General features: G+C 29.8%; 1 protein-coding gene across 1 annotated transcript; it reads right to left on the bottom strand.

The window, feature by feature from the left end:
• Positions 1–1,345: 1,345 nt before the first annotated feature.
• On the bottom strand, positions 1,346–24,209 carry LOC135922833 (uncharacterized). The gene is made up of 4 exons (XM_065457322.1): positions 24,056–24,209; positions 21,744–23,366; positions 8,261–10,675; positions 1,346–3,254 (listed from the first exon to the last, which is right to left on the bottom strand). Exons 2-4 carry the CDS (start codon positions 23,347–23,349, stop codon positions 2,023–2,025), a joined length of 5,253 nt encoding a protein of 1,750 aa, XP_065313394.1. The 5' UTR covers positions 23,350–23,366; positions 24,056–24,209; the 3' UTR covers positions 1,346–2,022.
• Between the last annotated feature and the right edge of the window lie 864 nt (positions 24,210–25,073).

Raw genomic sequence — 25,073 nt, 5'->3', positions numbered from 1 at the left:
TTTTAATAAATTAGAAGTAAAGACATAAACTCAGCCTTAAATTGATTTTAGAAGCGTAAAAAATTAGACGCCTATTCTATATGAAATGAATATGGTATTTATCAAAACTATTTTAAACACATCTTTTTTCGTTCAGAATTTTTTTTTCAGGAGTAGTAAAAAAGTTAGATTCGATAACCAAACCAAGATTTAGGTGAATGATTTTAAGGAAAATGTGATTTAAATATAAGACGTCGCAACAATATCAAAATGCGATCCATTAAGTCGTAGAACTGAGGATAATATAAGAGTTAAAGAGAGGAGACCACTCTAAATAACCCTATCCTCAAACAAAATTTTTTTTTCAAAATAAATTAGGTTTTTTGTGATTATGGAATTAAAAAGGAGGGCAACCTTAGTAAAAAAATTGAAATTAGGCCTGGCATTCGCTAAATTCCCACCAGGCCGGCTATAGAATTTTTCCATTCTCCGATATATATTTCTAGTCTTAATAATTTTTTACCGAATAAACTCCAATGTTGGTTTCCTTATATCATTAACCCTCCCACCTCCTGGTAAAATAGGCATAAGTGAGTTATAATGTTTCATATTTTCCCATGTGGATAAAAAATATTATTTGTCTTTAACTCATATGAAAATTTAGTAATTTGTTGAATTGTTGTAGAGCGCGATTCTATATTATCCATTAGCATAAATATTTCAATTACAAAATCGTATTGTTAAATGTATTCGCACAAGTGGCAACTTAAGTTATCCTAAAGTGATTGACAATTAGTCCGAAAATATGAGATGCAAGTTTACGCTCGATGCATAAATTATATATTTTTTAGACTACGTTCAAAACTGGTTTTTACTTTCGGTAAGCGATAATGTATTAAAAAGGATAATAAAGATTAATTCATTTTAAGGTGCACCAATACAAATCAGCTGATGACATGCCATTTTTTTTTATTTTCTCATATTAATAATTTACATTAAAAAATTTTAAAATAAAATTTCGCCGTTTCATATATAAAAATTCTTTTATTGGGAAAACAAAATGGCTTTTCAACTGCTTATTTTTTGATCGATGACGTTTCAAAATACAATTTAATGAATGAAATGAATCAGTCCTTAAGGTAGGTATTATATGTCATTGGATATGTCTGCCCAAAAATTTAGGGCAATTGTATCTTAATACATTATAGCTAACGAAAACTATAAATCAGCTATGGGCATAGGATTATACAAAACGCCACACAAAGAAATAATTCTACCGGAGTTAGATTTTCTAAAAAGGTGTATTTGTAAAAAACAAAGTTCCAAATTGATTATTATAATGCTTTTGTTTTAGAGTATATAATTATAATATATATATATTTATATATAATCTAGAAAAAGCCATTTATATTATATAACCGGGTATATACTATATATATCTAAGATTTCATGGTTATACGCAAATAAATAATACAAAATAATCTGGTAAAATATTATGCAAGGATTTGGTGGATTAATCTGGGAATCGATATTCGTTTGGTCACTCTTTTACATAACTCAGTAAAAGTGGAGTAAATTATATGATAGAAATGACAATGATGGACATTTGGATAGACAGATATTTTTAAAGTTATAATACTATTTTTTAAAGCCTTAATTTTTTTTTTTTAATTTGTAACCATTTATTTTCCTTTCATTTTTTTATAAAAGAAAATATTTGGTTTAATTAATATATTTTTTAGATTGTTATACATTATAATATATTTTTTTTGAATATTAATAAAAATTTAGTAATATAATATTTAAAGCTAATATCGGTAAAAAAAAATCGCAATATTTTTTGATTATTATTTTCGCGGAGAGAAACAGGAATTAATTTTTTTTTTAAAGATTGTTATTATATCATATTTTTTTTTAAAAAAAAATACATAATAATTTATAAAAAAATAAATAAATACGATTTTCTTCTAATAAATTATTTTAAATTTCAAAAGGTGAGATTGGGGAGTTGAGTAGGACATTGTTAGGACATATTTATTTATTTTAAGTAAAATTTAAAACTTCTTTGGTCACATGACATTTTTTTTCCATATCGATGGGCAAGGGACTGACTCGCCTTTTGCTACCTTTCTTGTTACCCGCGAAGGAATCGTGATTGCATGTAGAGTGATTATTATGATTAGGAATTTTGGAAGGAGCGGAGGCGTGATCTTTCGGCGCTTCTTTAACATCTTTACCATTGAGGCAGCTACCAGGATCTAAGTAGGTTCTATCCTGTTTACCGAATGTTTCTACGAAATCTGACTTTTGCCCATTTAGGTTCCCACGCTGGGAAGTTATTCCACCATCCAGTGGTAATGATGGACAAACCGATTGGTCGGTGATTGAATTTGTATCACGGACTTTGAAGGATGTGATATGCTCGTTATCAAAATCGTGATCATTCCCGTTAGTGTTGTTTACTTTATAAGAAATTTTATCATAATTGGAGGGATCCTGACCATCGTCTTCAAATCTGTATTTGCCGACATCTTTGTTAGATAATTTAGTTTTGTTTGTATGATGGTTTTTGGAAGAATAATTCGAGTTGTTTCCATTTTCTTGAAGTACTTTAGTTTTGTTGGTCAGGAGAAAATTATCGTGACGCTTTTCAACCATCGTATTTCCATGGGATATATCCCCATTTAGGCCACGATGAAGCCGATTAATAGCATTTGTGCCATTTATATTTTCATCATTATCAGCAATATTGTTATTCATATCATTTCGATTGTCCCCGTTGAGATTTAAATTTTTTTCACTCATTTCTTTCTCACTTAAAACCGAACACCGAGATTGTTGCTGTCTTTGTTGGCTCTGCTGCTTTTGCTGGATCTCAAAGATACGAAATATCTGATCCACTAACACGTTCACGTCGATATCATTTTTTACACAGGGGATGTCGGTGGCTTCAAAAAAATCGCCTATAATCACCTGACTTTTTTCTTCGTCCGATCGTTCTTCCATGTTGAGTTTCAGGGATCTTAGATGAGGGATAGTCAATAGAAGCTTTCCGAACCTGTAAAAGACGTTATTATTATTATTACATTTCTCTGTGTTCAAACGCTCTTTGTGACCATTTTTGCGGCGCGAAGAGCTACTACCATCATCAACATCCTTGGCATCGGTAGAAGATACGATCGATTTACAACGTGTGTATTCCTCAAAGGTCTTGAAGGCATTCTCTTGAAGTTTTTCCAAGGTCTCTGAATTGCTGGAGGTTTGGGAACTGTTATCTTGGTGTAATTTATATTATTACGTTTTTACCCCAAGAGCGATAATATAGAAAAATAAACAAATTATTATAATTAAACTTTCACCTCCATTCCATAACTATTTAAGTTGCATTTACTTACTCACCCAAAATGCTTAGGGAACCTAATAGTGTTGTTAAACGGCTCGATTGAGTCGATTTTTAAAACCGGCTAGCTCAATATTTTAGCCAGAAAATTGCCTAAACCTTGAGATTTTGCTAATAGATGTTCAAACCGTTATGGCATCTATGACCAAAATCTTCAGGCTTGCGTAAGCTGTTTAACAACACTAGAACTCACATATAGCATTGGTAGGACAAAATATTATAGTAAGCGATGTTTAATTTTTAAAAAATTGATCTTCAACCGAATTATCAATATATGTACGATTATTTTTATGTAAATGGTCTGTTTTTAAAACTAATTTTGTTAGAAACCTCCAGTATACAGTCGATAATTTTAATTAAGTTATAAAAAAAAAGAAAGAATTGGTTTCTGTAAATTTTATTATCGTCTGCCTTTTTATTTCTTTAATTTCTAAATATTCCATTTTAAAAGATAAGTTATATATTTTTTTACATTTTATATAATATTAAATTAAAATAACATATAATTCAACTAGTAAGGAATTTTTAGTGCCACCCCCCCCCCCACCTGTAACAAGGTTTTGTCGGCTTTCTTCCAAAAAAAAACACCGAGTTGTTAAAAACGGGTAGTAGATCAATGTGCAAAATGAGTTTGTCTTAATGGTTTCTAAAGATAAATGGTAATTCGACCAATTTACACGATACCATTTTGAAATGCTTTATTTACGTGTGCAAGGCAAAGTTTAAAACAATGTTCAATTTGTGCACAGCACAATATTACATCTTGTGTTGTTAAACGGCAAGTTTTGAGATTTGTAAAAAATGGCTAACTCAATATTTTAGCCAGAAAAATATTGCCTAAGCCTCGAGATTTCGATAATATATGTCGACATCTATTAACGAATTCTCGAGGCTTAGACAATATTTTTCTGGCTAAAATATTGATTTAGCCATCTTTAAAAATCGGCACAAAACTAGCCGTTTAACAAAACTAATTACACCTCTAAGGCTAATTTAGTTTTGGTAGACAATAATATATTAAGATTTAGCTGTCCTATTTTTTTTTTGATGGACAGTTATATCTTAAATATACAATATTGTATAAAAAAAAGTAAATCAGTTTAAGAAAAAAATACCAATAAAATTAAATTCTTATATAAATTATAAAACGACAACACCGCTAAATATTAATAATAATAAAAATTCTTAATGAAAATTGTTTTTTAAAAAAAAACATCATATAACTTTTTATATTCCCCCAAAAAATTTAGATAAAATATAAAAATGAAAGTAATTAACATAAAAAAATAATTTAATTCTTTCTTTTAATAAGAATATTTAGTTATTAAATATAACTTTACAGGTTGGAATATACAATATTTTTTTGTTTTATTTATGTAAATGATGGAAAAACTTATGCTTAAAAGCTTTTTTAAAAAAATCCAATATTATTATAATATATATTATATTTTTAAAAAAAAAGTCACTTAGCCTAAAATATAAATTTAATTAAAAAAATAATACATATCGCGAATATATAGCGGAATTATATCATATTTTTAAGAAAGTATAATTTGCTGGATATGAGAAAGAGATTATTTTCTGATTTTCTAAATTAATAATCTGTATTTCGTATTCGTAGTTGTTTAGGAAATTCAGGCAGGTTTATGCTTTGTAGACCTAAGTTTTGAGGAAATTTCGCATTTTTTTATAAAAATTTTTTTAAAATATCTAATTTTCCTATATGAAACATTATTAAGGCCTTCATTTGATATTTTCAATGTATTGAGAGAGAGAGTCTTAATTTATTTTTTTTTAAATCAAATTAAAAAGGCATTTCGAGAATATTAAATCCAATATATTCTTTTAATAAAATATAAAATTTTTTAAAAACGAGTAACGCGTATTGGAGTTATAAAAGTTTAAAAGCGCAAAGTTATTCATTAGCCAACACGGTAATATTAATTATGTTATAAATGATAACTTTTTATAAAAAATTATTTTTATATTTATTAAAAAAAAAAGAATTTAAAACAAAGGTCATATAAAGAAAGAACAAATCACGATTATTAATATATATAGGCATACATCTATATCGTGGCCTTAGAATTAGAATTTTCTATCTCCACTTTTTGTAACTTTACGGGAGAGCTATTTTAAAAAAATAAGTTTCTATTGTTTTCAATAGGATAGTTAACCTTTTATCTGATTTAATATGAAATATTTTTATAAATATTTGAGATATTTTTAATGTAAATAGAATGGTAATATTAAAAAAAAATTGATTTATGTAAAAAAAAGTCATTTTTGGCTAAAAATGGATATAGAATAACCTAATTCTCAGGTTATAATATATATATATGAATTAAATGTCAAGAAAACCCAATTTAGGTAATAATAAAGGTGAGACCGGCTTACTTTCATTGGCTAATATATGCAACGTTGAAGAGCAATACAATTACTTTGATCAATAATCATGCAATGGCTAGTTTGAAATAAAAGGTTTCATTATGATCGCCACTTATTTGGCTCAATTTTCTCCGTAATTATGATAAATTTATGGGATTCCTAAAAACACCAAAAATTGGTGGGCAATGGGATGAAAATTTTGTTAGCGACGAACTGAATATTTATTTGTTTTCAAGATTTCTGCCTAACTAATAACAGCATCGTGCCGAATCGTCGATGCATGTGTAATGACAATCAACTAAAAGACCAGAAGACCAGGGTATTAGGCTAACATTATCGGGTCTTCTGTTGTTGCTTGAGCAAGCGCGTACGCATTGGAGAGGGGCAGGGTAACAAACCCCCACCCCCTCCAGCCATAAAATCCAGATACCAGGAAAAATATTTTTTTAAAATAATCTATTGTATTTATATTTTATAATAATCATTCCTACCTTTTATGGAATATATATTCCAAAAGATATTTATTTATCACATTCACAGAAAATTTATCACAGCAAATCTAAATTAAAATAGTTATAAAAAATGACATCGATTTGATTGAGACTATGTAAATATCTGAAAGCGTTATATTGAAACTTAAGGAAATTAGGGCAAATGTAAGAGACGAATTTCATAAATCATTTATCATTTTAAGCCAAAGCAAAGCTCTATGAATTTAATATTTGTCTACCTCAACTCGCAGCAAGGCAAACCCATTGTTTCAATGTTAATATAAGGTAAGTCGAAAATTAATGGATCTCTTTATCCCCCTCTTGGAACTTTTATAATTAAAATGAATAATGTTCTTGATTGATCAGGCGGTACATACAAATCTACTTCAGAATCCTTCCGAATCTATTTCAGTAGATAAAAATAATTCAATATTAGGCAGATTTTCGAGAGGATGTTAAAGTATTCCATGATGCTATAGCTGAATGCACACTATGATATAAAAGGTTAAATATGGATAGATGATTAGCATAATTTCAAACACAGTTTAGACTATTTCCATAATATATTGAATTTATTACAGACCTTGGCAACTCTACCCATTAGTTTTTCTACCAATGAAAGAATATTTTCTAAAATCGATCAAAATTAATATCGCTGTGTAGACTAATCCAATCTAATAAATTAAAATTGAATCAAAGCCTTTAAATAATAAAAAAAAAGGTTGGATGAGTATACATGAGTTTTTCTTTCTGGCCAGTCAAAACCTGGACTGATTAATGTCACAATTATTGAATATGTGTATAAGGAGTTCACGTTAATATTTTTTGATTTTAAGTATTCAAAAGTTTAATTAATTATACACTAATTTGATTAATGTTAACAAAGCAGTTTTACATTAGACCCCATTATTTAATTTTTTTTTTTTTTAAAAATGGGATCTTTATTATATGTGTTAGCGACAATGTGTTATTTTTTCAACTTTCAATCATTTTTTAAGCAAGTTTTTTTAAATTTAAAATTTTGATTTTACCAAAAATGTATTCTATCATGTTTGGAATACCCACTCTATAAATATCAGACAATTTCGCCATGAACTTTTGAACTTAATATAATTTATATTAGTTTTACCATAGATTTTTCACATAATCGAAAGTTAAAGGTAAAATTATCTACAATTCTTAATATAGGTATTCTAAACATACTGGAATACATTTTCGGTAAAATTATATTTTTAAATTTAAAAAAAACACCCTCAAAAAATGATTTAAGTTGAAAAAATAACAAATTGTCGAAAAAAACACATTGCCGCTAACATATGCATTGATAAAACGTGCATATTTCAATATAAATTTAGCCAGGTTCATCCATTTAATATGACCACTCAAAATCTGGCCAGACAATCCATACCGACATATATATATATATTAAATGCCTTTATATGTATACTAAGTATGACTTTTTTTTTAATATTCAGTGTGAACAATGACAGAGACCTAAGGATAATAAATATATATATAAAATACCAGTAATTTAATTTGAATGGGGGTTTTTTTTAAATAGAATAAAATAATGCATAAAGTGATTTTTCATTGGGTTTTAAATACAATTTCTTAAAATTTTATTGCTATAAATATATACAAAATTGAGATAAACTGATCTAGATAAAATTTTCAGCAGGCGGCCAGTTTATATCTATGGCCCGTTTGAGGTTCTTTCTAAATCACAACCGAATATTTTAAAATTTTATTTCCAAGCCCAGTCCGGCATGAGCTATAATGCTCTCTTAAATGATTTTAAAGAATAAGTGATACTTATTTGAGTTATTTAAAAAAAAAAAAATCAGCCAGGATTATGGAGACAAAAAAAATTAAGCCCGACGGATTATATTTTGATAAAATTTTACGGCTGGACCCATATACAAGGACTGGGCTTTGGTCCAGATCTGCTAGTTTCTGATGTTTATATGGTTACTATCTTAAATATTAATGTGATAAGATTTACCTATTGAAAAAAGCAAAATAGACTTTATACAGGAACACTCCAATGGATCTAGGTTTAAGGCGATCATCTTGTTCAATTGTTTTATGAATTTATTAGCGAAGCTCAAAAATTCAGGCAGAATTGTGACTTCCTCGTGTATAGTGGGAATAACATTGTTCTCTAAAACTATGACCCTCTCTAACTTTTCCGCTTCTTCATTGTCTCTACAGCCATTCATACCTTGGGAACTACCGACTTCATCAAGATGTGAACAATTACTCCCATTGCCTACTTTGCAGACGTCTTCTATTATTTTTTCTAGCACTGGGGATTGATTTTGTCGAAAAGACACTAAAAAGCTGGCGTAAAAGGCTCCCTGAATCAAGAAGAGCTGTATAAGACTATCCTTTGCTAATCCTACCTTTTCACCACGATTCAAATTTGGGCAGTAATGTTCAAGCATTTCTTTCACCCATAGCAAGATACCTAAAAGAATGAGTCTTATAACTTTTTTGTCGGCAAAGAGCCGACTATGAATTTCTTTTGTTTCGTCCCCTAACCAACTGATATCGCTGGAGAGCATTAGGTCTATAACACCCTCGTGAGTTTCGGAACTAGTATATTCCGCCTCTATTACTCTTGTCAGGAAGTTACGATTGGAGTTAGATGCGAGCAATTTTACGTATTTGGCGAACAAGAAAGCTCGGTACCTGGAGAGTTTCTGGGATTGCGATGTACCACTGACCAGAATTTGATTGATATCAAGAGGCGTTTTTATCGTCAATTGCGGAGTGGTTGATTTATTATCTGATTCAGAAAATGGAAGAGAGGAACTATTTTCATCTGGAGATGCGTCGTAGTTAATAGGAACGTTTTCGTCATCAATGTCGACTTCCCGTTTTACCATTTCCCAGTCTGAGGAAGCACTTCTCGAGGGACTCGAAAAAGTTTGGTCCGAGTTATTTTTATTATTATTGATTGGTATCTCTCTAATCGTGACATTGCTTGTGCGATCAATCAAATCGGCATTAGAAAGATTTATCCTGCTTATTAGCGTTTGATCGAAAATGGGGAAACCGTTCTTAGGTTGTTTTGCGTAGTAATATTGAGGCATTATGGGAGGATTCCAATCGTTTTTGACTTCTTCTTTAGGCAATGGGGTATCGTATTGGTTAGTCAAGGGGATTCGTGATTCAAGATGATTCATGGTTGGATAGAATGGCGGAAACATGTAATTCCAGTTGAGATAGCGCCAAGAGGCCGTCAAATTACGCAAAAAGGAAGAGTAATACAACTCTTCGGGATTATTGCCGTAAAATTGGTAAGGTGATTGTTTGAGGTAAGGCCCACTAGCGGGAATTAACGAACCGTAAGGGTGGTGAGTACATTTGTTTGGATATATGGAAGGGACACTCGAGGAGGCTATTACAGCATTGGAAAAGGAGTTGTTGCCGGCCAATTGATTTCTATATTTCGGTAACGAGGCGCCCCGCTGATCGAAACATGATTCCGACAATTTCCCCCCTCCATATTCAAGTTTTGGTTTGATAAAATTGGGGGTTATCAAAAATTCTGAACTTGTAATATTTTCTTGAACCCTGTTGGAAGTGAATTTGTCCCTGGGATTATAATCCGCGGAATAACGATTTTTGTTCTCTGTTGAGTCATAGCCGAGGGTGTTACCGTGATTTTCGTTTTGGCTATTCAAACGAGAGTTTTGTTCGCTATCTTGAACGTGTTCAATAGGAATGTTTAAGTTATCTGTGTTCGTTGTTTTAGTCGCAACTTCCCGAGATTCGTTATTGGCCTTACACAATCTTTGATTATATTTAATTGGAATCATTTTATTGGTTTCATTTATACCTGCAAACGATTTGAAGGCGGGCGATTTCAACAACGGAGGGCAAAAACCTAAACCGTAACCCAAACCTAGCGCGGTGTAGAAGTCATCGAAGTTATCTTCTTCCCTCTTTGCTTCCCTTTTGTTATTCTCCTTGGGATTAGTATCGTTCGCCTGGAGATTCCTATTGCATTTGGAAGACACGTAAAACTTTGAACGGCAATTCGGTACGAAGGTGCGCTTGAAATTATTTTGGTAGTTAGTTGGGTAACCCGCAGCATCGGAGGGTTGAGAAAGGGGAAACGTTTTATTATTGTTAGTATTATCGATGTTGGCCAAATTTTGCGCTCTATCTCTTCCGCCGTTAGGCACCACATCGGTTTGATAGGGCCTTATACCGGAATTAAATCCATCAATTCGTCTGCCATTAGATGGCCCGAAGAAAAATGGATTGTTTTGGTGATTTGGCTTAGGTACTTTAGGTGTCATGGAATTTAAAAAGGAGCTGTAGTGGTGTTTGTTACTTAAATGATATTTGGCGTTGAGATTCTGTTGAGAGGTGGAGGAAGTTAGTGGAGTTCTCCCTTTCTGGACTGCTTTAATGGTTAAAAAATATTATATAATTTTAAAAAATATACCAGTATAATTTTATACTGATAACTTTCGGAAATTCATTTATAATATACATGCATATCTTAGTTATTCTAATCTCTCCTTTTTTTCTAAAGAGGCGAACCTAAGTTCTATTTACACCCTGCCTGTAATAATTGAGATTCTTAGCAATGCGTTCTATGAATAGACAAACTTTTATTTGAATTAATTCTTAGATACATTTCATTAAACATAGTGTTGTAAACGAACACGTTCAAAATGAACACGTTCGTGAACGAAGTTCGATTTTTTGAAAAAAATGATGAACGGCGTTCCTTTTATTTTTGACGAACTTTGAACGTGAACGCGTTCCTTTTTTATGACGAACGCATTCGAATTTAACGTTCGTTCAATTTAAAAAATATTTTTATTTATTTGAAAAATTTAATATTTCCGAATTTTTTAAAAAATGTATTATTTATATTTTTTAATCGGATGTGTATTTCCTATTCACATTTCAATTTTTAACACATAGTTTATTAATTTGAATATTATTGTTTATCTTTTAATTTATTAGATTAGCATAAGCATGGATATTATTTTTTAATCCTTATCAACTGATTCTTAAAATTCAAAATCAGATGAATTATCATTAATATGGCCAAATATGAATATTTTACATTAACATCCTATATTGAAGGAATTAATCCAGTGTTTACCAAGTGTAAAATGTGGCCAAAAAGTATTATATTGTCAAAATCTTCAGTCCAATTTAAAACGACATTTGATTTTAATAATAATTATTTGATTTTATATGATATAACTAAGTTAAATCAAATTTGAAGAAATAATGCATTTGGGATATTTGACCCCAACAATAACGATAGTTATTTTAAAATTAAAAAAATTAGTGGCCTCAAATATGGTCAACCATTGATAGACGCAGTATTTAATGGGATTAATAAAATGTATTAAACCTATAACTCTCAATTAATTACATATATTTTATTTTTTTAAAGATTTGAACATATATATAAGGATCAATATGTTCTTTCTTTCTGCAATTATACATCCAGCATTCAAACTTCAATGGCCATGGATAAAACTTCCACAGAACGAACCTATTAAAAATAAACTTATAGCGTCATTAAAAAAATGCTATTAAAACCCTAGAGAACTGTTAATTTCGAGATATCCTTTTTTTGTCGAGAGTAGAGAATGGATTGGAGGAGGATAACTTATCTCAATTTTTTGCAAATAACAAAACAATATGTTTTTAATGAATTCTCCACGTTAAAAGAGCTGTTTATTAAGTATAATACCGCAATCCCCTCATCTGCCCCTGTAGAGCGCTTTTTAGTATAGCTATGCCGTATTAACTGCCAAGTGTTCCTGTCTATCAGATTAATATTTTGAAAACAATTGTTATTTATTCGCTATATTATATTGTATTTTATTTATAATTATATTATCAAAATAAAACTATATTATTTTTTAACATGGCTAAAATATATTGTATTAAAAAATATAAGTTTATTTATATTAAATTAAATTTAAAAAAAAAAAATTTATCATAAAATTTTGAACGGTTTTATGAACAACGCGTTCCTTTTTTTTGAACATGAACTTGAACGTGAACGCGTTCAATTTTTGTCAATGAACGTAGAACGCGAACGCGTTCGATTTTTTTAGAATTGTTTACAGCACTATAAAATATAGATGGACTCAGGCATGTGGGGGGGGGGGGATTATACCCCCATCTCAAATTTGCCTTTTCTCGTAAATATCATTTTAAGCTAGTAAATAGTTTCCCCCTATAAACCCCTGCTCCAATCTCCTCAAAAAATGTATGCAATATATTTATAAGGAAGAATTTGAAAGGACAATTAGTAAAGTTGATGACTTATTAAAATAACGACTTCACCGCGAATTCGCGCTAACTGTTGCAGGAAGACACGCCGAGATGAGAGTGCGTAATAATATAAATCATGGTGGATTTATCGGCAAAAATTGGAATTAAAATACCTCGACCAAAATAACTGCGAGAAAAAAGTACATACGCTTTTAATTCTCATTACGAAATGTTATCAAATAAAAAACTACAGAAAAAAAGAACATTGGCACTAAAATCTCAAGAAACAAAAAAACTGCTGGAAAAGAAACAAACAGCAAGAATAAAATTTCATGGCAAAGATACAAGGCAAACTTCAATATAAAAAAAAATTGCTGTCAAAAAGATTTGTAGGAATTAAAGAGTTCGCAAAATAAAGGCTTATAATTTAAAAAGAAAATAAAACTACTTACGAGTGATAATTTGAGGTCAAAAATTGATTTTTTTTTAAAAAAAAATTTACACCTAAAATCAACCCATAACGTGAATAAAATTTAAAGGGGTGGGGTGGGGGGGGGGGGTATAGAATTTGTCATTCTGTAGATCCCATAAATTCGGCCCAAATTGCTTGAGGCTCTTTGTCCGGATATATAAATTTTATAAATCTGACATTGTTTATACTTTAATTTTTATTGAAAAAATAATATTAAAAAACGAAATAATAAAAAATAGGTAATGTTTTAGCGTCTTTTACTGACGAAGAAAATGATAACTCTAAAATATCCCTGTCACATGACACGGACTCCCCCTTAATCAAAAAAATATTCCTGTTCGATAAATCCTTTTCTGCGATGAAAACATGCCGAAAAATTGTTAAAACACATAGCGCAAATTCGCGGCGAAGTATGCAAAAATTATTCACATTTCGCCGAGAATTCACGCTAACTGTCAATGCAGGGTTCAAAGAAAGGTATTCAAATTTTAATTTGAAAGATACAAAAAATTGATAATTTTGACAAATGTTATTTCTGGGGGAAAGAAAATAGACATGAGAGATTTAATGGCTCGGTTCACCCGAAAGCTTGGCCAGCTGTTTAAGCCAAAAAAAACTTGCCGGACAACTTGTGCAAATTAGATGAGCCATTTTGAAAATGGCCGGCCCAGAATTTCCCAATTTTATTTATCTAAACCTTGAATAATTGCAAATTTATGATTTCTCCTCTTCAAAAAAAAGAATAAAGAGTGATTTTGATTGAATTAAAACAATTAAGACGGTTAATAAATATTCGTACTTCGCCTCCGCTTCCTCATTCCTCCCCATATTTGCTCATACTATTTTCTTATTTTTGTCATTGTGCGTTTTTCCCCAACGACTATTATTTTTAGATTATTATATTGCGGTTTAAGTTACGTTACATATTACATGTAATAATATATTATATATAAAATAAATTTATATATAAAATAAAGGTATTAATCTGACCCATTAACCTAATATGATAAAAAAATAACACTACACACGAAAAAAAAAAAAATAGGAAAAGAGAAAAATTTTTATAATATTTTATTATTATTTTTATTTTTTTATTATAATATAAGTCATAAAAATAAAATAATAATTTCACTTTTTATTTATTTATTTTTTTTCAAAATCACATTATAATATACCATAAAAAAAATTTAAGAAGAAGAATAAAAGTTCAGTTTAATGTTAGTGGGTTAAAAAGAAAGTAAGAAAATCAAAAAATAAAAATTTCTCTTATAGAAGACCCAGTTTAAAGAAATTTAAAAAGATAAAGATGACTTAAAGAAACTTCCTTATTTAAAAAAATTATTATATTAATCAATTTTTTAAAATAATATATATATATAAATAAAAATTCATTTTTTTTTTAGTTTTTAAAACATTTTTCATTGTCAAAAAAATTAATATAAAAGGTTTTTTCCGTTTCACGTAAACTTTTCTTTTATATATATTTATAATAATGTTATTTATATCATTTTCTTTTATAATAAAAATTGCTGTGCTGTATAAGTTACTTTTAGTAAGTTCAAGGCATAACGGCAATGAGTTATTTTAATTGTAATTTTAAAAAGCCAAATTTTTATATATTATATAATCGAGATAATCCAATAAAAACTGATTATTGATTTGAAATTTATAAATTGGGATTTTGTTTTATATTGAACTTGGCTTTGATGCAAAAAAAAATATTAAAATTCACCCTAACTAGATTGGAAAAGACACTAATAAGTTTGAAAGATTATGACTAAAAAAAAGGGAATTGTGAAAAAAATGGTGGCCCTAAAAATACTGCGCAAAAAAAAAACCTCACGAAATAAAGTAAACTGCGCGAAATTGGAAAATAAATCGGTACATATTTAAAAATAAATCAAAACTTTATACATGTTTCTTGTGTTTATATATTCTGACAATCAAAAGCAGCTCATCATGAATTTTAAAATTTTCAATGGACGTCTCCTTCCCCTAGTAATATAGGTCTTTGCCAGCCGCTTAAATAATTTTTTTTACAATGTTTCTGTGCAGGTAATTAATTTTTTCTTTTGGAGAAAATCATAAATTTGCATTATTAAGAGTTTGAAAAAAATTACGAAGTTTCTGATGGGCCCAGGAAATCGTCTCGCATAAATGCCCAGGCTATTTGTATCATTTGCCTGGCTTTGTTTTGGGTATGACCTGATGGTCTGGCATTTTAGCGGGCCTAGTTACGCAGATTTTTAATGCCTATTTTCCCCATCGAAACTTCCAAATTAAGGTTTTGAATACCTTTCATCTAACACCTGCGTTCATGGTTAGCGCAAATTCGTGGTGAAGTATCCAAAATATCATAAGAATATAATAATTTTACATTCATCAATGTATACCTCGATGCGATTTCGCGCTAAATGTGAACGAAGAGTAGGATATTACAGCATTTTTTTCAGTGAGTTTTTTCACTGTACACAGTTTTTATCGAATAACGATTTTTTTTTCTTGATTAGGGAAGACGGAGTCATAAAAACAGGGATTTTGCATTATTGCTATAGTTGTTCTTTTAATAACAGGATAAAAATAAATAAGATCTTTTATTTTAATTATTTTGAATTTTAAAATTATAAATGATAAAATCATCAATTTTTTTTGTAAAGTATTTTAAAAAAACCATTTATTGGTTTATCCTTAATTCTAGAGAAATTTTAATTATCATTTTATCTTATACAGAGACCTGCTGAGATATTATTTGCACGCCCCCCCCCAGTCCAGAGTTTAAAAAAAATTTATAGATAATAATGGCGATTTAAAATATTCGGTCCGGCCTGAGTATTATAAAAGGCCGGGCCTGCAAGAATGATCTTAAGTAAAGAAGCGAAAATATAAAAAATGTATTTTAATGAAGCACACATTTAAAAATAATTTTATTTAAAAAAAAAAGCTCTAGATCTGTCAGATCTATTAAATTTATACGCCTGGACCAAGTCCCATCTATTTCGCACCTAATTTTTGGTATATTTACTGGATTCAAGGTTCTACCGAGGTGACTTCTCTTCCCTACTCCCCTTCCATTCTTTGTGATGACATACTAGATACCCATATGCAATTAAAAAGATAAGATTAATCCTTGACCTTAAATATTAACCCTTAGAAGTAGCTTTTTATTTTTAAATTTTACACATTTATTTTTCAAAGACTTTTAATTCCTACGTAGTATTTTTTAATTTTTATTTGTTTTTTTGGCAGTTTTTATTCCTTAGTTTTTTTATCCAATGCTTTTTCCTTTATTATGTTTTTTAAATAGAACAAAGCAATATTTCTAATTTTTTAAAAGTCCCAAGTGTAGAAACATAAATAATCACTAATTTTATATCTCTGCTAACCATGTATTAGAATGAAAAATGAGATTTGTCACCTCTGTAACGGTCATTAAAAAAAACCATGAAACGTAGTTAAACTCTTCTTGGAAAGGATACTGAAAAAGAGAGTAGGATGTAAAATTAAATAATAATTTGCATCATTGATAAATGAATAAAAGCAAAGGTCTGAAATAGATAGGTTTTTAGCCAGCCCCTTTCTAAGATATTTTAAACATGGGCGGTGGGGGGGGGGGGGGTTAATAAAATATTTTTAAAACAATAGGCGAACTATGGGGGGGGGGGGTAAATTTTTAAATATTTTACGGGCAAAATGAGCAGAACAGGTTTCTATTTATTAAAAATCGGTGTTTTTTTTATTTCAGAAGTATTTTAAAGAGCCAAACCAGTCGTTAAAATAATTTTTAAACATTGGGCGGGCAGGCGGCTTAAATTTTTTTGACAAATGGGCGGGCGGATGGGTGGGTAAATTATGAAAGAAAACCATAGGTAGTGGCGAGTTAAAAGGTTTAGAACAACGAGAGGACGGGCTTATTGGTTAAAACTCGTTTATTGCAGACCTCTATAGCAAAGTACCTTAAGCTGTTAATTAGTAGAATGAACGAAAAAATTTATATTTGAATTAGAAAAAAAAAATTAAAAAAGACTGCTAGGAATATCTAAAAAGAATGGAACAATTTAGTGAATGTGGTCTCCATATAAATCAATCTTATATTGGAGACTAACAAGACAACAATTACAAAGTAACTTACTTTAAGTTACTTACCTACTATAGATAAGTGCCCAATGATGAAAGATATTGAAGAGAATATTCTAGTATAGATCACATTTTAGTCTAGTTTTCTAATAACTAAGACGACAATATTCTTACAATATTACTCTATCCCCTCATTTACAGTGTGTGCAAATTCACAGCGAAGTATACAAAATTTGCGGCAGCATATTTTTTATATATCGTCGAGAATTCGCGCTAAATGTGAATGCAGGATAATCCTGGTAATTATTCGCGCGAAATGGTCAGACGTGCCCAATACTTCATCTTTTGCCCAACATAAAGCAGATGTAAAAAAAAGTGAGAAGCTAGGTTCACCAGGCCTTACCGATATACCCTAACTGGTATGGGGCAGTCAAAACCATTTTTTTTGGATACAGCGCCTAAAATATGGGAAGGGTAGCAATTTTATATTTTGCATCACGCCTCATGAATCATTATATCGTCGCCTGAGTATTAAAGAGATAATAATATTCAGCAGTCTTAAATTATCTTAAATTTATGGGGTAGATATTCTAAATATACACAAGGAAATACATTTACCGGGAATACCTATCCAGCAATAACAGTTTTTTTTTCTTCTTCCAATTTTTAGAACAAGGGCATTAAACAATAATTTAAAGTTGGTAAATAGCACAACCATTATTTGTGGGCTCATTTTAAGATATAAAACACAACTAGCTCAAAAACATGCATTCTAATATGTTTAGGTTGTAGAATGCCTCTATTGCAAACTTAAAACAATTTGGTCATGAAACTTTAAGTCATTTTTAGTTTGGCAACTTATGTATTGGCTAAGTTGCGAATTGACTCATTACGCGAAATGACTGTAACATACTATATGCAGACTAGGCAAATGCGTTAGTAACTTGTTTCTTACTTATGGAACCTTGGTATAAATCACAAAAATGTGAGTCCAAAAAAAAAATGTTCTATTTTAATTTATAAATGCGAAATCTCTAAGGGAGGGGTGAGTTCTGTTTGCAAGGAATCCGGAAATTTTTCGGCGAGCTACCCGACTTTAATTTTAATTAACGCAATATTGAACGGAATAATTGCGAAGAAATCATATCAAACACCAGTTTTTATTTTTATCAGTTAGAAATAGTAAAAGTGTAGAGGATTCACTATAGAGATTTTTTCAAAGATATGATTCAAAGTTGTGCTCTTCACCTTTCGGCTCAAAGTCGAGCCGGGTTGGATAACAAGTGTTAAATATATTTACGGGGTGGATCGTAATCTAAACTTTTTTTTAGGGTTTAGAATTATGATTATTTTGGTCCAGGCCTGACAATTTGTCGGCAGTCGATCTCTAATTGTGCAGTGAGTGAGCGGTAATTTTAATAATAATAAAGTGCATATAGTATAGTTATAGATAACGGATGAAATTGACAATTCACTAACAAAAGTAAACCCGAAAATAACTGACTTTGGAAGAAATTTATCATATATATCTCCTTAAATTAAAAAAAAAAGAAGTTAACTAATTTTGGTGCTTTAATAAATAAATTGAAATGAACACCTATTTTGTGGATAAACTATCAAAATAAAAATGAACGTTATAAATAAAAATTAATGGATTAAAAGAGTTGAAAACATGCATAAAAATTCTTGAAGATGTGAAAGAGAACATTTGTATTGCAATGCCATCATCCGCAATAACGGAAAAAAATGATTTAACTATATAATGAGAACGCGACAAAGTATTATGCTTTAACTTACTGGCTTCCAATAGATCTTTTTTTTTCGAAATAAGTTAACCAATCCCCAACCGTTATTGTAAAATTAATAGAGCTGTGCCGATTCATAAATTTTTCACCAATCCAATCCGATATTTATATTGATTTTTATTTACCATCTATCAATGTCAAAAATATATCAATATTTTATACTTATAAAAAAACCAACTAACTTTCACGAATGATTAAGTGTATTTTTTTTTCTCATAAGTTAATATTCTCATTTAAAATATTCGCAATGTTTATGGCTTAATGTAGTGTTATTAAACAACTCCATTTAGTCCATTTTTAAAAAGGACCAAATCAAAATTTTAACTAAAATATTATTACCTATGCTTAGAAATTTCTCCAAAAGAAGTCCAAACCTTTCTGATTATCTGTGGGAAAAATTCAATATGCATGGGTTAATTACTCTTGAAATTTAGAGCGTTTTTAAAATTGGCTAAATCAAGCCGTTTAGCAACATTAACTGAATGGTTAATCGCTACATATTTTAAAATCCTTTTCTTTTTGCAGATTATATAGTTAAAATTTTAAACTATTGTTTTTTAAACATTACAACCAATAAATTGTAGAGTAAGTTCCGTTCATTAATTTATTATTATGAAATAATTTATAAACAATTTTTAAAAATATCGGATCGGATGGCTTTTTTAAAAAAGATCGGTGTTCCGACATTTTATGAAGACGCTAAATATCGGTGCCCATCCTGTATTAAATATCGACACAGCCCAAAAATTAATGTATTATTTATTACATCATGAATATCAAATCAAGTATTTAGTTAAAGTGATGCTAATTATAGTTTCTGACAAGCTAAAAAAATTATCATTTTTAGGGAGAGCCTCCTTTGATCGTATTTTCGTCCATTTCATTCAAAATTGACGACATCAGTATTAATACGAATTTTTTATGCAGGTAATTATTCTAAGCATTTATTCAATATATCAGATAATTTCAAGTAATATTTTAACAATATTTAAGATATAACCTTAATTACCAATCAGAAAAGTGGACGAATTTAGGGTCAAATGACTTTACGATCTTAGTTAGGCAAATGAATTTTTAGACCCTATGTTTCTAAAGCTTCCTTTTTTTTTTAACTTTTACGCTGCATTTATAGTAATGATTAGCTAAAGTATGCGAAATTAATCTCTAACAAAACCACAGCTGATTTAGTAGCGACACTGGTGGGAGGGGGGTGGGTCAGAGGCTTGAGCTACCTGAAAAATTTGGAGGATCCCAAGAAAATTTTGAAATTGGGGTCATTTCTAAAATAAGTTTTTGATAATGCTTTTTTAAATATAAATAAACAGCTGTCGCAATTTTATCACTTCGGTCTGTATTTTTAAATTATACCAATTATTGGCTTGATTATGTAAATGGGATATCATACTTTTCGTTGATTTTTGTTGAAGCTGTCCAACAAAGTGTTCAGGACAGTCACATAGATTAAGGCTAAAAGGTAAACGTTAATAAAAATAACAACTCTAATAATTTGAAATGAAATTTACCAACGTTCCAAAAATGGATCCCCAGCGAATGTACACATTGGGCCAGATAATTTATGAAAATATTTTTACAACGGAATCTCGCAATTTTTTTCTTAAGCTTTTGAAGTTATGTAAATTTGTATTTTTTTCCTTCATAAAAATTTTAGGAACCGGGTCGGATAACTAGTACATAATTATTTAACGGGACGGTCAAAAAATTACAGGTCGTGCCGAAACCTTTTCCAAAATCATTAAGGAACGGTTTGATTCAAGCTGTGCCTAACTTACCTTGTACCCTTACCCCTATAAAATGTAAAAGTCGATTGTAATCGAGGCTCAAACTAGCCCCAGGTAACGTTTCATTTAACCTGGAATAATAAAATCCTCTCCGCTTAGATGTTTTGATTATTATAATTGTGACTCTTTCTTCCTGAAAACAAATATTACAGTATCCGTGTAAAATCAAGTATAAAGTATCACGCCCACCCCCTCCCCCATAGCACTTAAAGAATTTAATTGCACCACATAAAAATTAATATATGTGTCGCCGGGTAGTATCATTTAATGTTTCAATTAGTGATCTGCATCGGGCCTAATTTTTCAAGCCCGGCCCGGCCCGAAATTTTTTAAAAAAAGTTTTGCCGGCCCGGCCCGAATTTATTTAAATATAGAAATTAATTTTTATAATTACTCAAAATAAAAGACATATGTTATATGTTGCTTAGTTTTAATAAATAAAATCAAATATTTTTATTTTACATAAAAAATTCAATATAAAATTGATAAATTTAGATATATTTAAAAAAAATTCCAAAGTCCGACCGATCCGCCTCGATTTTTAAAAAAAAAAATTAGGCCCGGTCCGGCCCGAACCCGATTATTTTAAATAAAATTAGGCCCGGACTCGGGTCGGGTACGGGCCGGGCCTAACTTTGCAGATCTCTAGTTTCAATTATTAAAAATCAAAACAAAAATGAGACTTTCAGGACAATATTCTACTATTTAAAAAAAATAATTTTTTAAGAATAGAATATTATTTAAATTTAATAAATTTTTCCAAATTATGAGAAAAACTTTATAAACTTAATCTACCCCGAAAACTTAGGTTAATTTAAATCGAATAAACATTTCCCATAATTCTTACCAAATTAACTATTTATAAGGGTCCTCTAGGGAAATGGGGTGGTATGATACGAAGCAAGGATACCTTCTTAGGTGAGTAACTAGAATCGGAAGGGGGGGGGAGTGGAGGAACTCAGTTTCATTCGCTTAAGAGGGAGCTAGAGCTGAATATTGTACTAGTGGAACGAAAAGTATTTTTTAATAATTGTTTATAGAATACTAATATTTAAAAAAATATAATTAAACCTTCCTTCCGCATACCCATTTTAATGCATGCCTTGAGCCGACAATATTGGCATTGATTTCGGTGATGCTGGTCTATGGGACAATTTTTGGAAGATCGACACGTATAAGTTAAATTACGCCTAACGCTCCGCTTGAAAAAGGATTTGCAACCTTCGCAAGTAAACTGCCCATAATGCTTCCCGCTACTCTTATCTCCGCACACTACGCAAATTACCAGAGTTCTCTCCCCGGTAGGGTTGTTAAGACCGGAAGAGGGATCGACATTTGACATCATCGCGTTATCACCTTTTGATTGTTGAGTTATTATCATGTCGATGTTACCACCATTTTCGCGTAGAGATTGCGATTGAAATTCTGATTTTTCGAAAAGGGATGAATCGTTGGCAAGAATGGAAGGAGATTCTTTCTTAACTTTGGTATGGTGACCATCATAATTAATATCTCCGTCGTCTAATTTGAACGAATCAGAAGGCTGATAATAGGAGGTCACCGGGTTAGGTGGCGCATTCTGTTTAAGGGCGTTGCCTGTCTGCGAATGATTCGATTTAATCAAATGATTTATGTAGTGATTATTGGTGGCGGTGGCCAAACTTCTCGAAGCAGATTGAATGAGGCTTCTCATCATTTGTTTCGTGTTCTCATCGTAAGCGGAGATAACAGGGCTAGCATAGTAGCTCTTATATTTAGTTGATGTTGTAGGAGCATCGCTCGATATACGGGGTAAAAAATTTTCGAACGTTTTGAGATCACTAATGAATTTTGGCTGGGGAAAAGATGAAATTACCGAATTATTCAGAATACTGTCTACTACCACTTTATCCGCTACCGTTCGGTAAGCATTGCCATTGGTTCCATTATGATGACACATTTCCTCCTCCAAATGTTCGCTTTTTACATGATAACTTGAGGATCGCGAAGTAGATGGCATGAAATAATAGTTGGCGTTAGTCTTTTCGGTCTCGATAATTTTGCCGATATTCCGGAAAGTGGTGGTGTCATTGAATTTGGACGATTGTTCGAACAACGTATTGTGTCGCTCTAGGAGATTTCGCGGGATACTCGATTCCTCACCGTTCAGGAAGGGTTTACTAGTATAGTGGGTATCCGTTACATTATCCACGTCAGCTGCGTCAAATCTATCTTGTATCGAGATACACCCGCTCTTAGGAGGGCTATTAATGCTACTACTCGACGATTCCCCATGAGAGGTTGATATATATTCGCTATATTTTGGTTCGTTAAATTCCTTTGATTGTTTTGACGATGATCTATTTGTTGATTGATTTGATTGGTTGGATGATTGGCTCGATTTTAACCCCCCTCTCCCCTTCCCCTGCTCATCACAAAACCCGTTCACGATTTTGCCGCCTCTGAACGACGCGAGGAGCCCGTTCTGTCTTAGTTCGAACAACTTTTCGACGCTATCGAAGTTGTTGTTTCTTTGCTTGGAAGTTAAACCGTCAGTGATTATGTGCAACATCGATCCTTTACCTCGACCGAGTTGATGAGCCTTAGGGGAATAACAATTATTGAGATGTCCGTGAGATAAAATCTCCTCGCCCTTTTTAATGTTCGGCCCATTCGTCAAGCCATTTTCTTTGGTCATTTCATGAGTATCTTTATCTGATTTGAACGGCGAATTTTTAGTTCGTTCAAAAATGTAAAATTTTATTTTAAAAATAAAAATTAAATTTTTTAACACGTCAAGAATTTTTTTTTAAAAATTTTATATATTTTAACTTTTTCTTTAATAAAAAAGAAATAATGTTTTTCCTATTTGGTTATGTTTTTTGTATAAGGCTGGCCGGGGTTTGCCCTCCACAAAAATATTAAATTATTTTGATAAAAGCTTTATATAAATAGAATTTAATTTAATTGATAAATCCATAGGAAAAAAAAATCATGGGTTTTTATGATTTGTTTTGTCCTGCAAAAAAAAATAAAAAAAAATAAATAAAGGGAGGCTAATAATTAATATTTTGAGAAATGAGATAATAGTTTCATAATTATTATTTTTATAATTAATAATTTTTAAGTTATAATTTTAATAAAAAATATGTCTAAAATTTTTTTAGTGATATATATACTTTTTTTCTAGTTAAGTTGAGTTCAATAAACATTTATGTAAATTAAGAGATATAATATAAAAAAAATAATTTTTTTTTAACTAAGACGGTTTAAAAAATACAAAATTCCATGACAACGTCACACAATACAAATTATAAAAATGAAATTTCACATAAAAATTATATTTTATCTTAATTTTTTTTTTAAAAATTATAAAAAAGTTAAAATTTTAAAATTTCTCTTACCTTTAATATGGTATTTTAAATGTATCCTCTAATTTACAGGTAAACGTATCATCGTTATTATAACCAATTTGTAATTCTTCTTTTTTTCTTTCGTGATTTTCTTTCGAAAATAAGTAATAAAATGATCTTCCCGAATGATAAAATATAACTTTAATTTCTGTTAATTATTTATATATAAATAATCATCATTTATTATTTATTTTTTTTTGCCGGAACTGTACAAAGGATGACAATTTTTAATAAAAGGAAATGATTTTCTTTCTTCTTATTTTTTTTTGGAAAATAAATTTAAATTAATTAATTTTTTTTTTAAAATAATTAATTTTTATTTTAAACGATTATTATAAAAATAAGGGTATATAATAAAGAAAGATAGAAAATATCATATTCAAAAAAAATATTTCCCATTTCTCCCCTTTTTACAAAATTTAGGCATAGCTCTTCCATCATCTTTTAAGAATGGCGTGTCAAAGAATTTTGAGGATGGCGGAAGACGTGAAAATGAGAATTATGAATTATCATCCTCTTCAAACATAGCCAATTTTGTTTTTTATTTTAAGTAATTAAAAAACAATTTTAATAAATATATAAAAATAAAATACTTAAATGGTTTTTTTAAAAAAAATAAAATAAATAAATTGATTTCTTTTTTCAAATTAACGGATATTTTTAAAATTTCATATTTTTAATACCAATTTTTTGGGGTGGATAAATTTTAAGAAAATTAAATAATAACATTTTTCTTATAGTAAATTTATTCTAGCCGATCGCGCTCATACTAACATCAATTTTTTTTTATATTTATTTATTAATGTTTCATTTAAAAATTTATATATTTTTAGATTTTATTTTTAAAAATATTATTTATAAAAATATAATTTTATTTTTATTTTTTGAAAATATTATTTTATTCTTATTTTTAAAAAATATATTTTCAAATTTTTAATCTGGTCAAGAGTCACGACACGAAACAAAATTTTTATTTGAATTATATATTTTCTTCCAATATCTTTGAAAT

Source organism: Gordionus sp. m RMFG-2023, chromosome 1 (genome assembly GCF_954871325.1).
Source record: "Gordionus sp. m RMFG-2023 chromosome 1, tfGorSpeb1-WG-v2, whole genome shotgun sequence".
In the NCBI taxonomy this organism is placed as follows: Eukaryota; Metazoa; Nematomorpha; class Gordioida; order Chordodea; family Parachordodidae; genus Gordionus; species Gordionus sp. m RMFG-2023.
The sequence above is the reverse complement of the archived record's forward strand: the minus strand, read 5'-3'. Positions and strand labels throughout refer to the sequence as shown.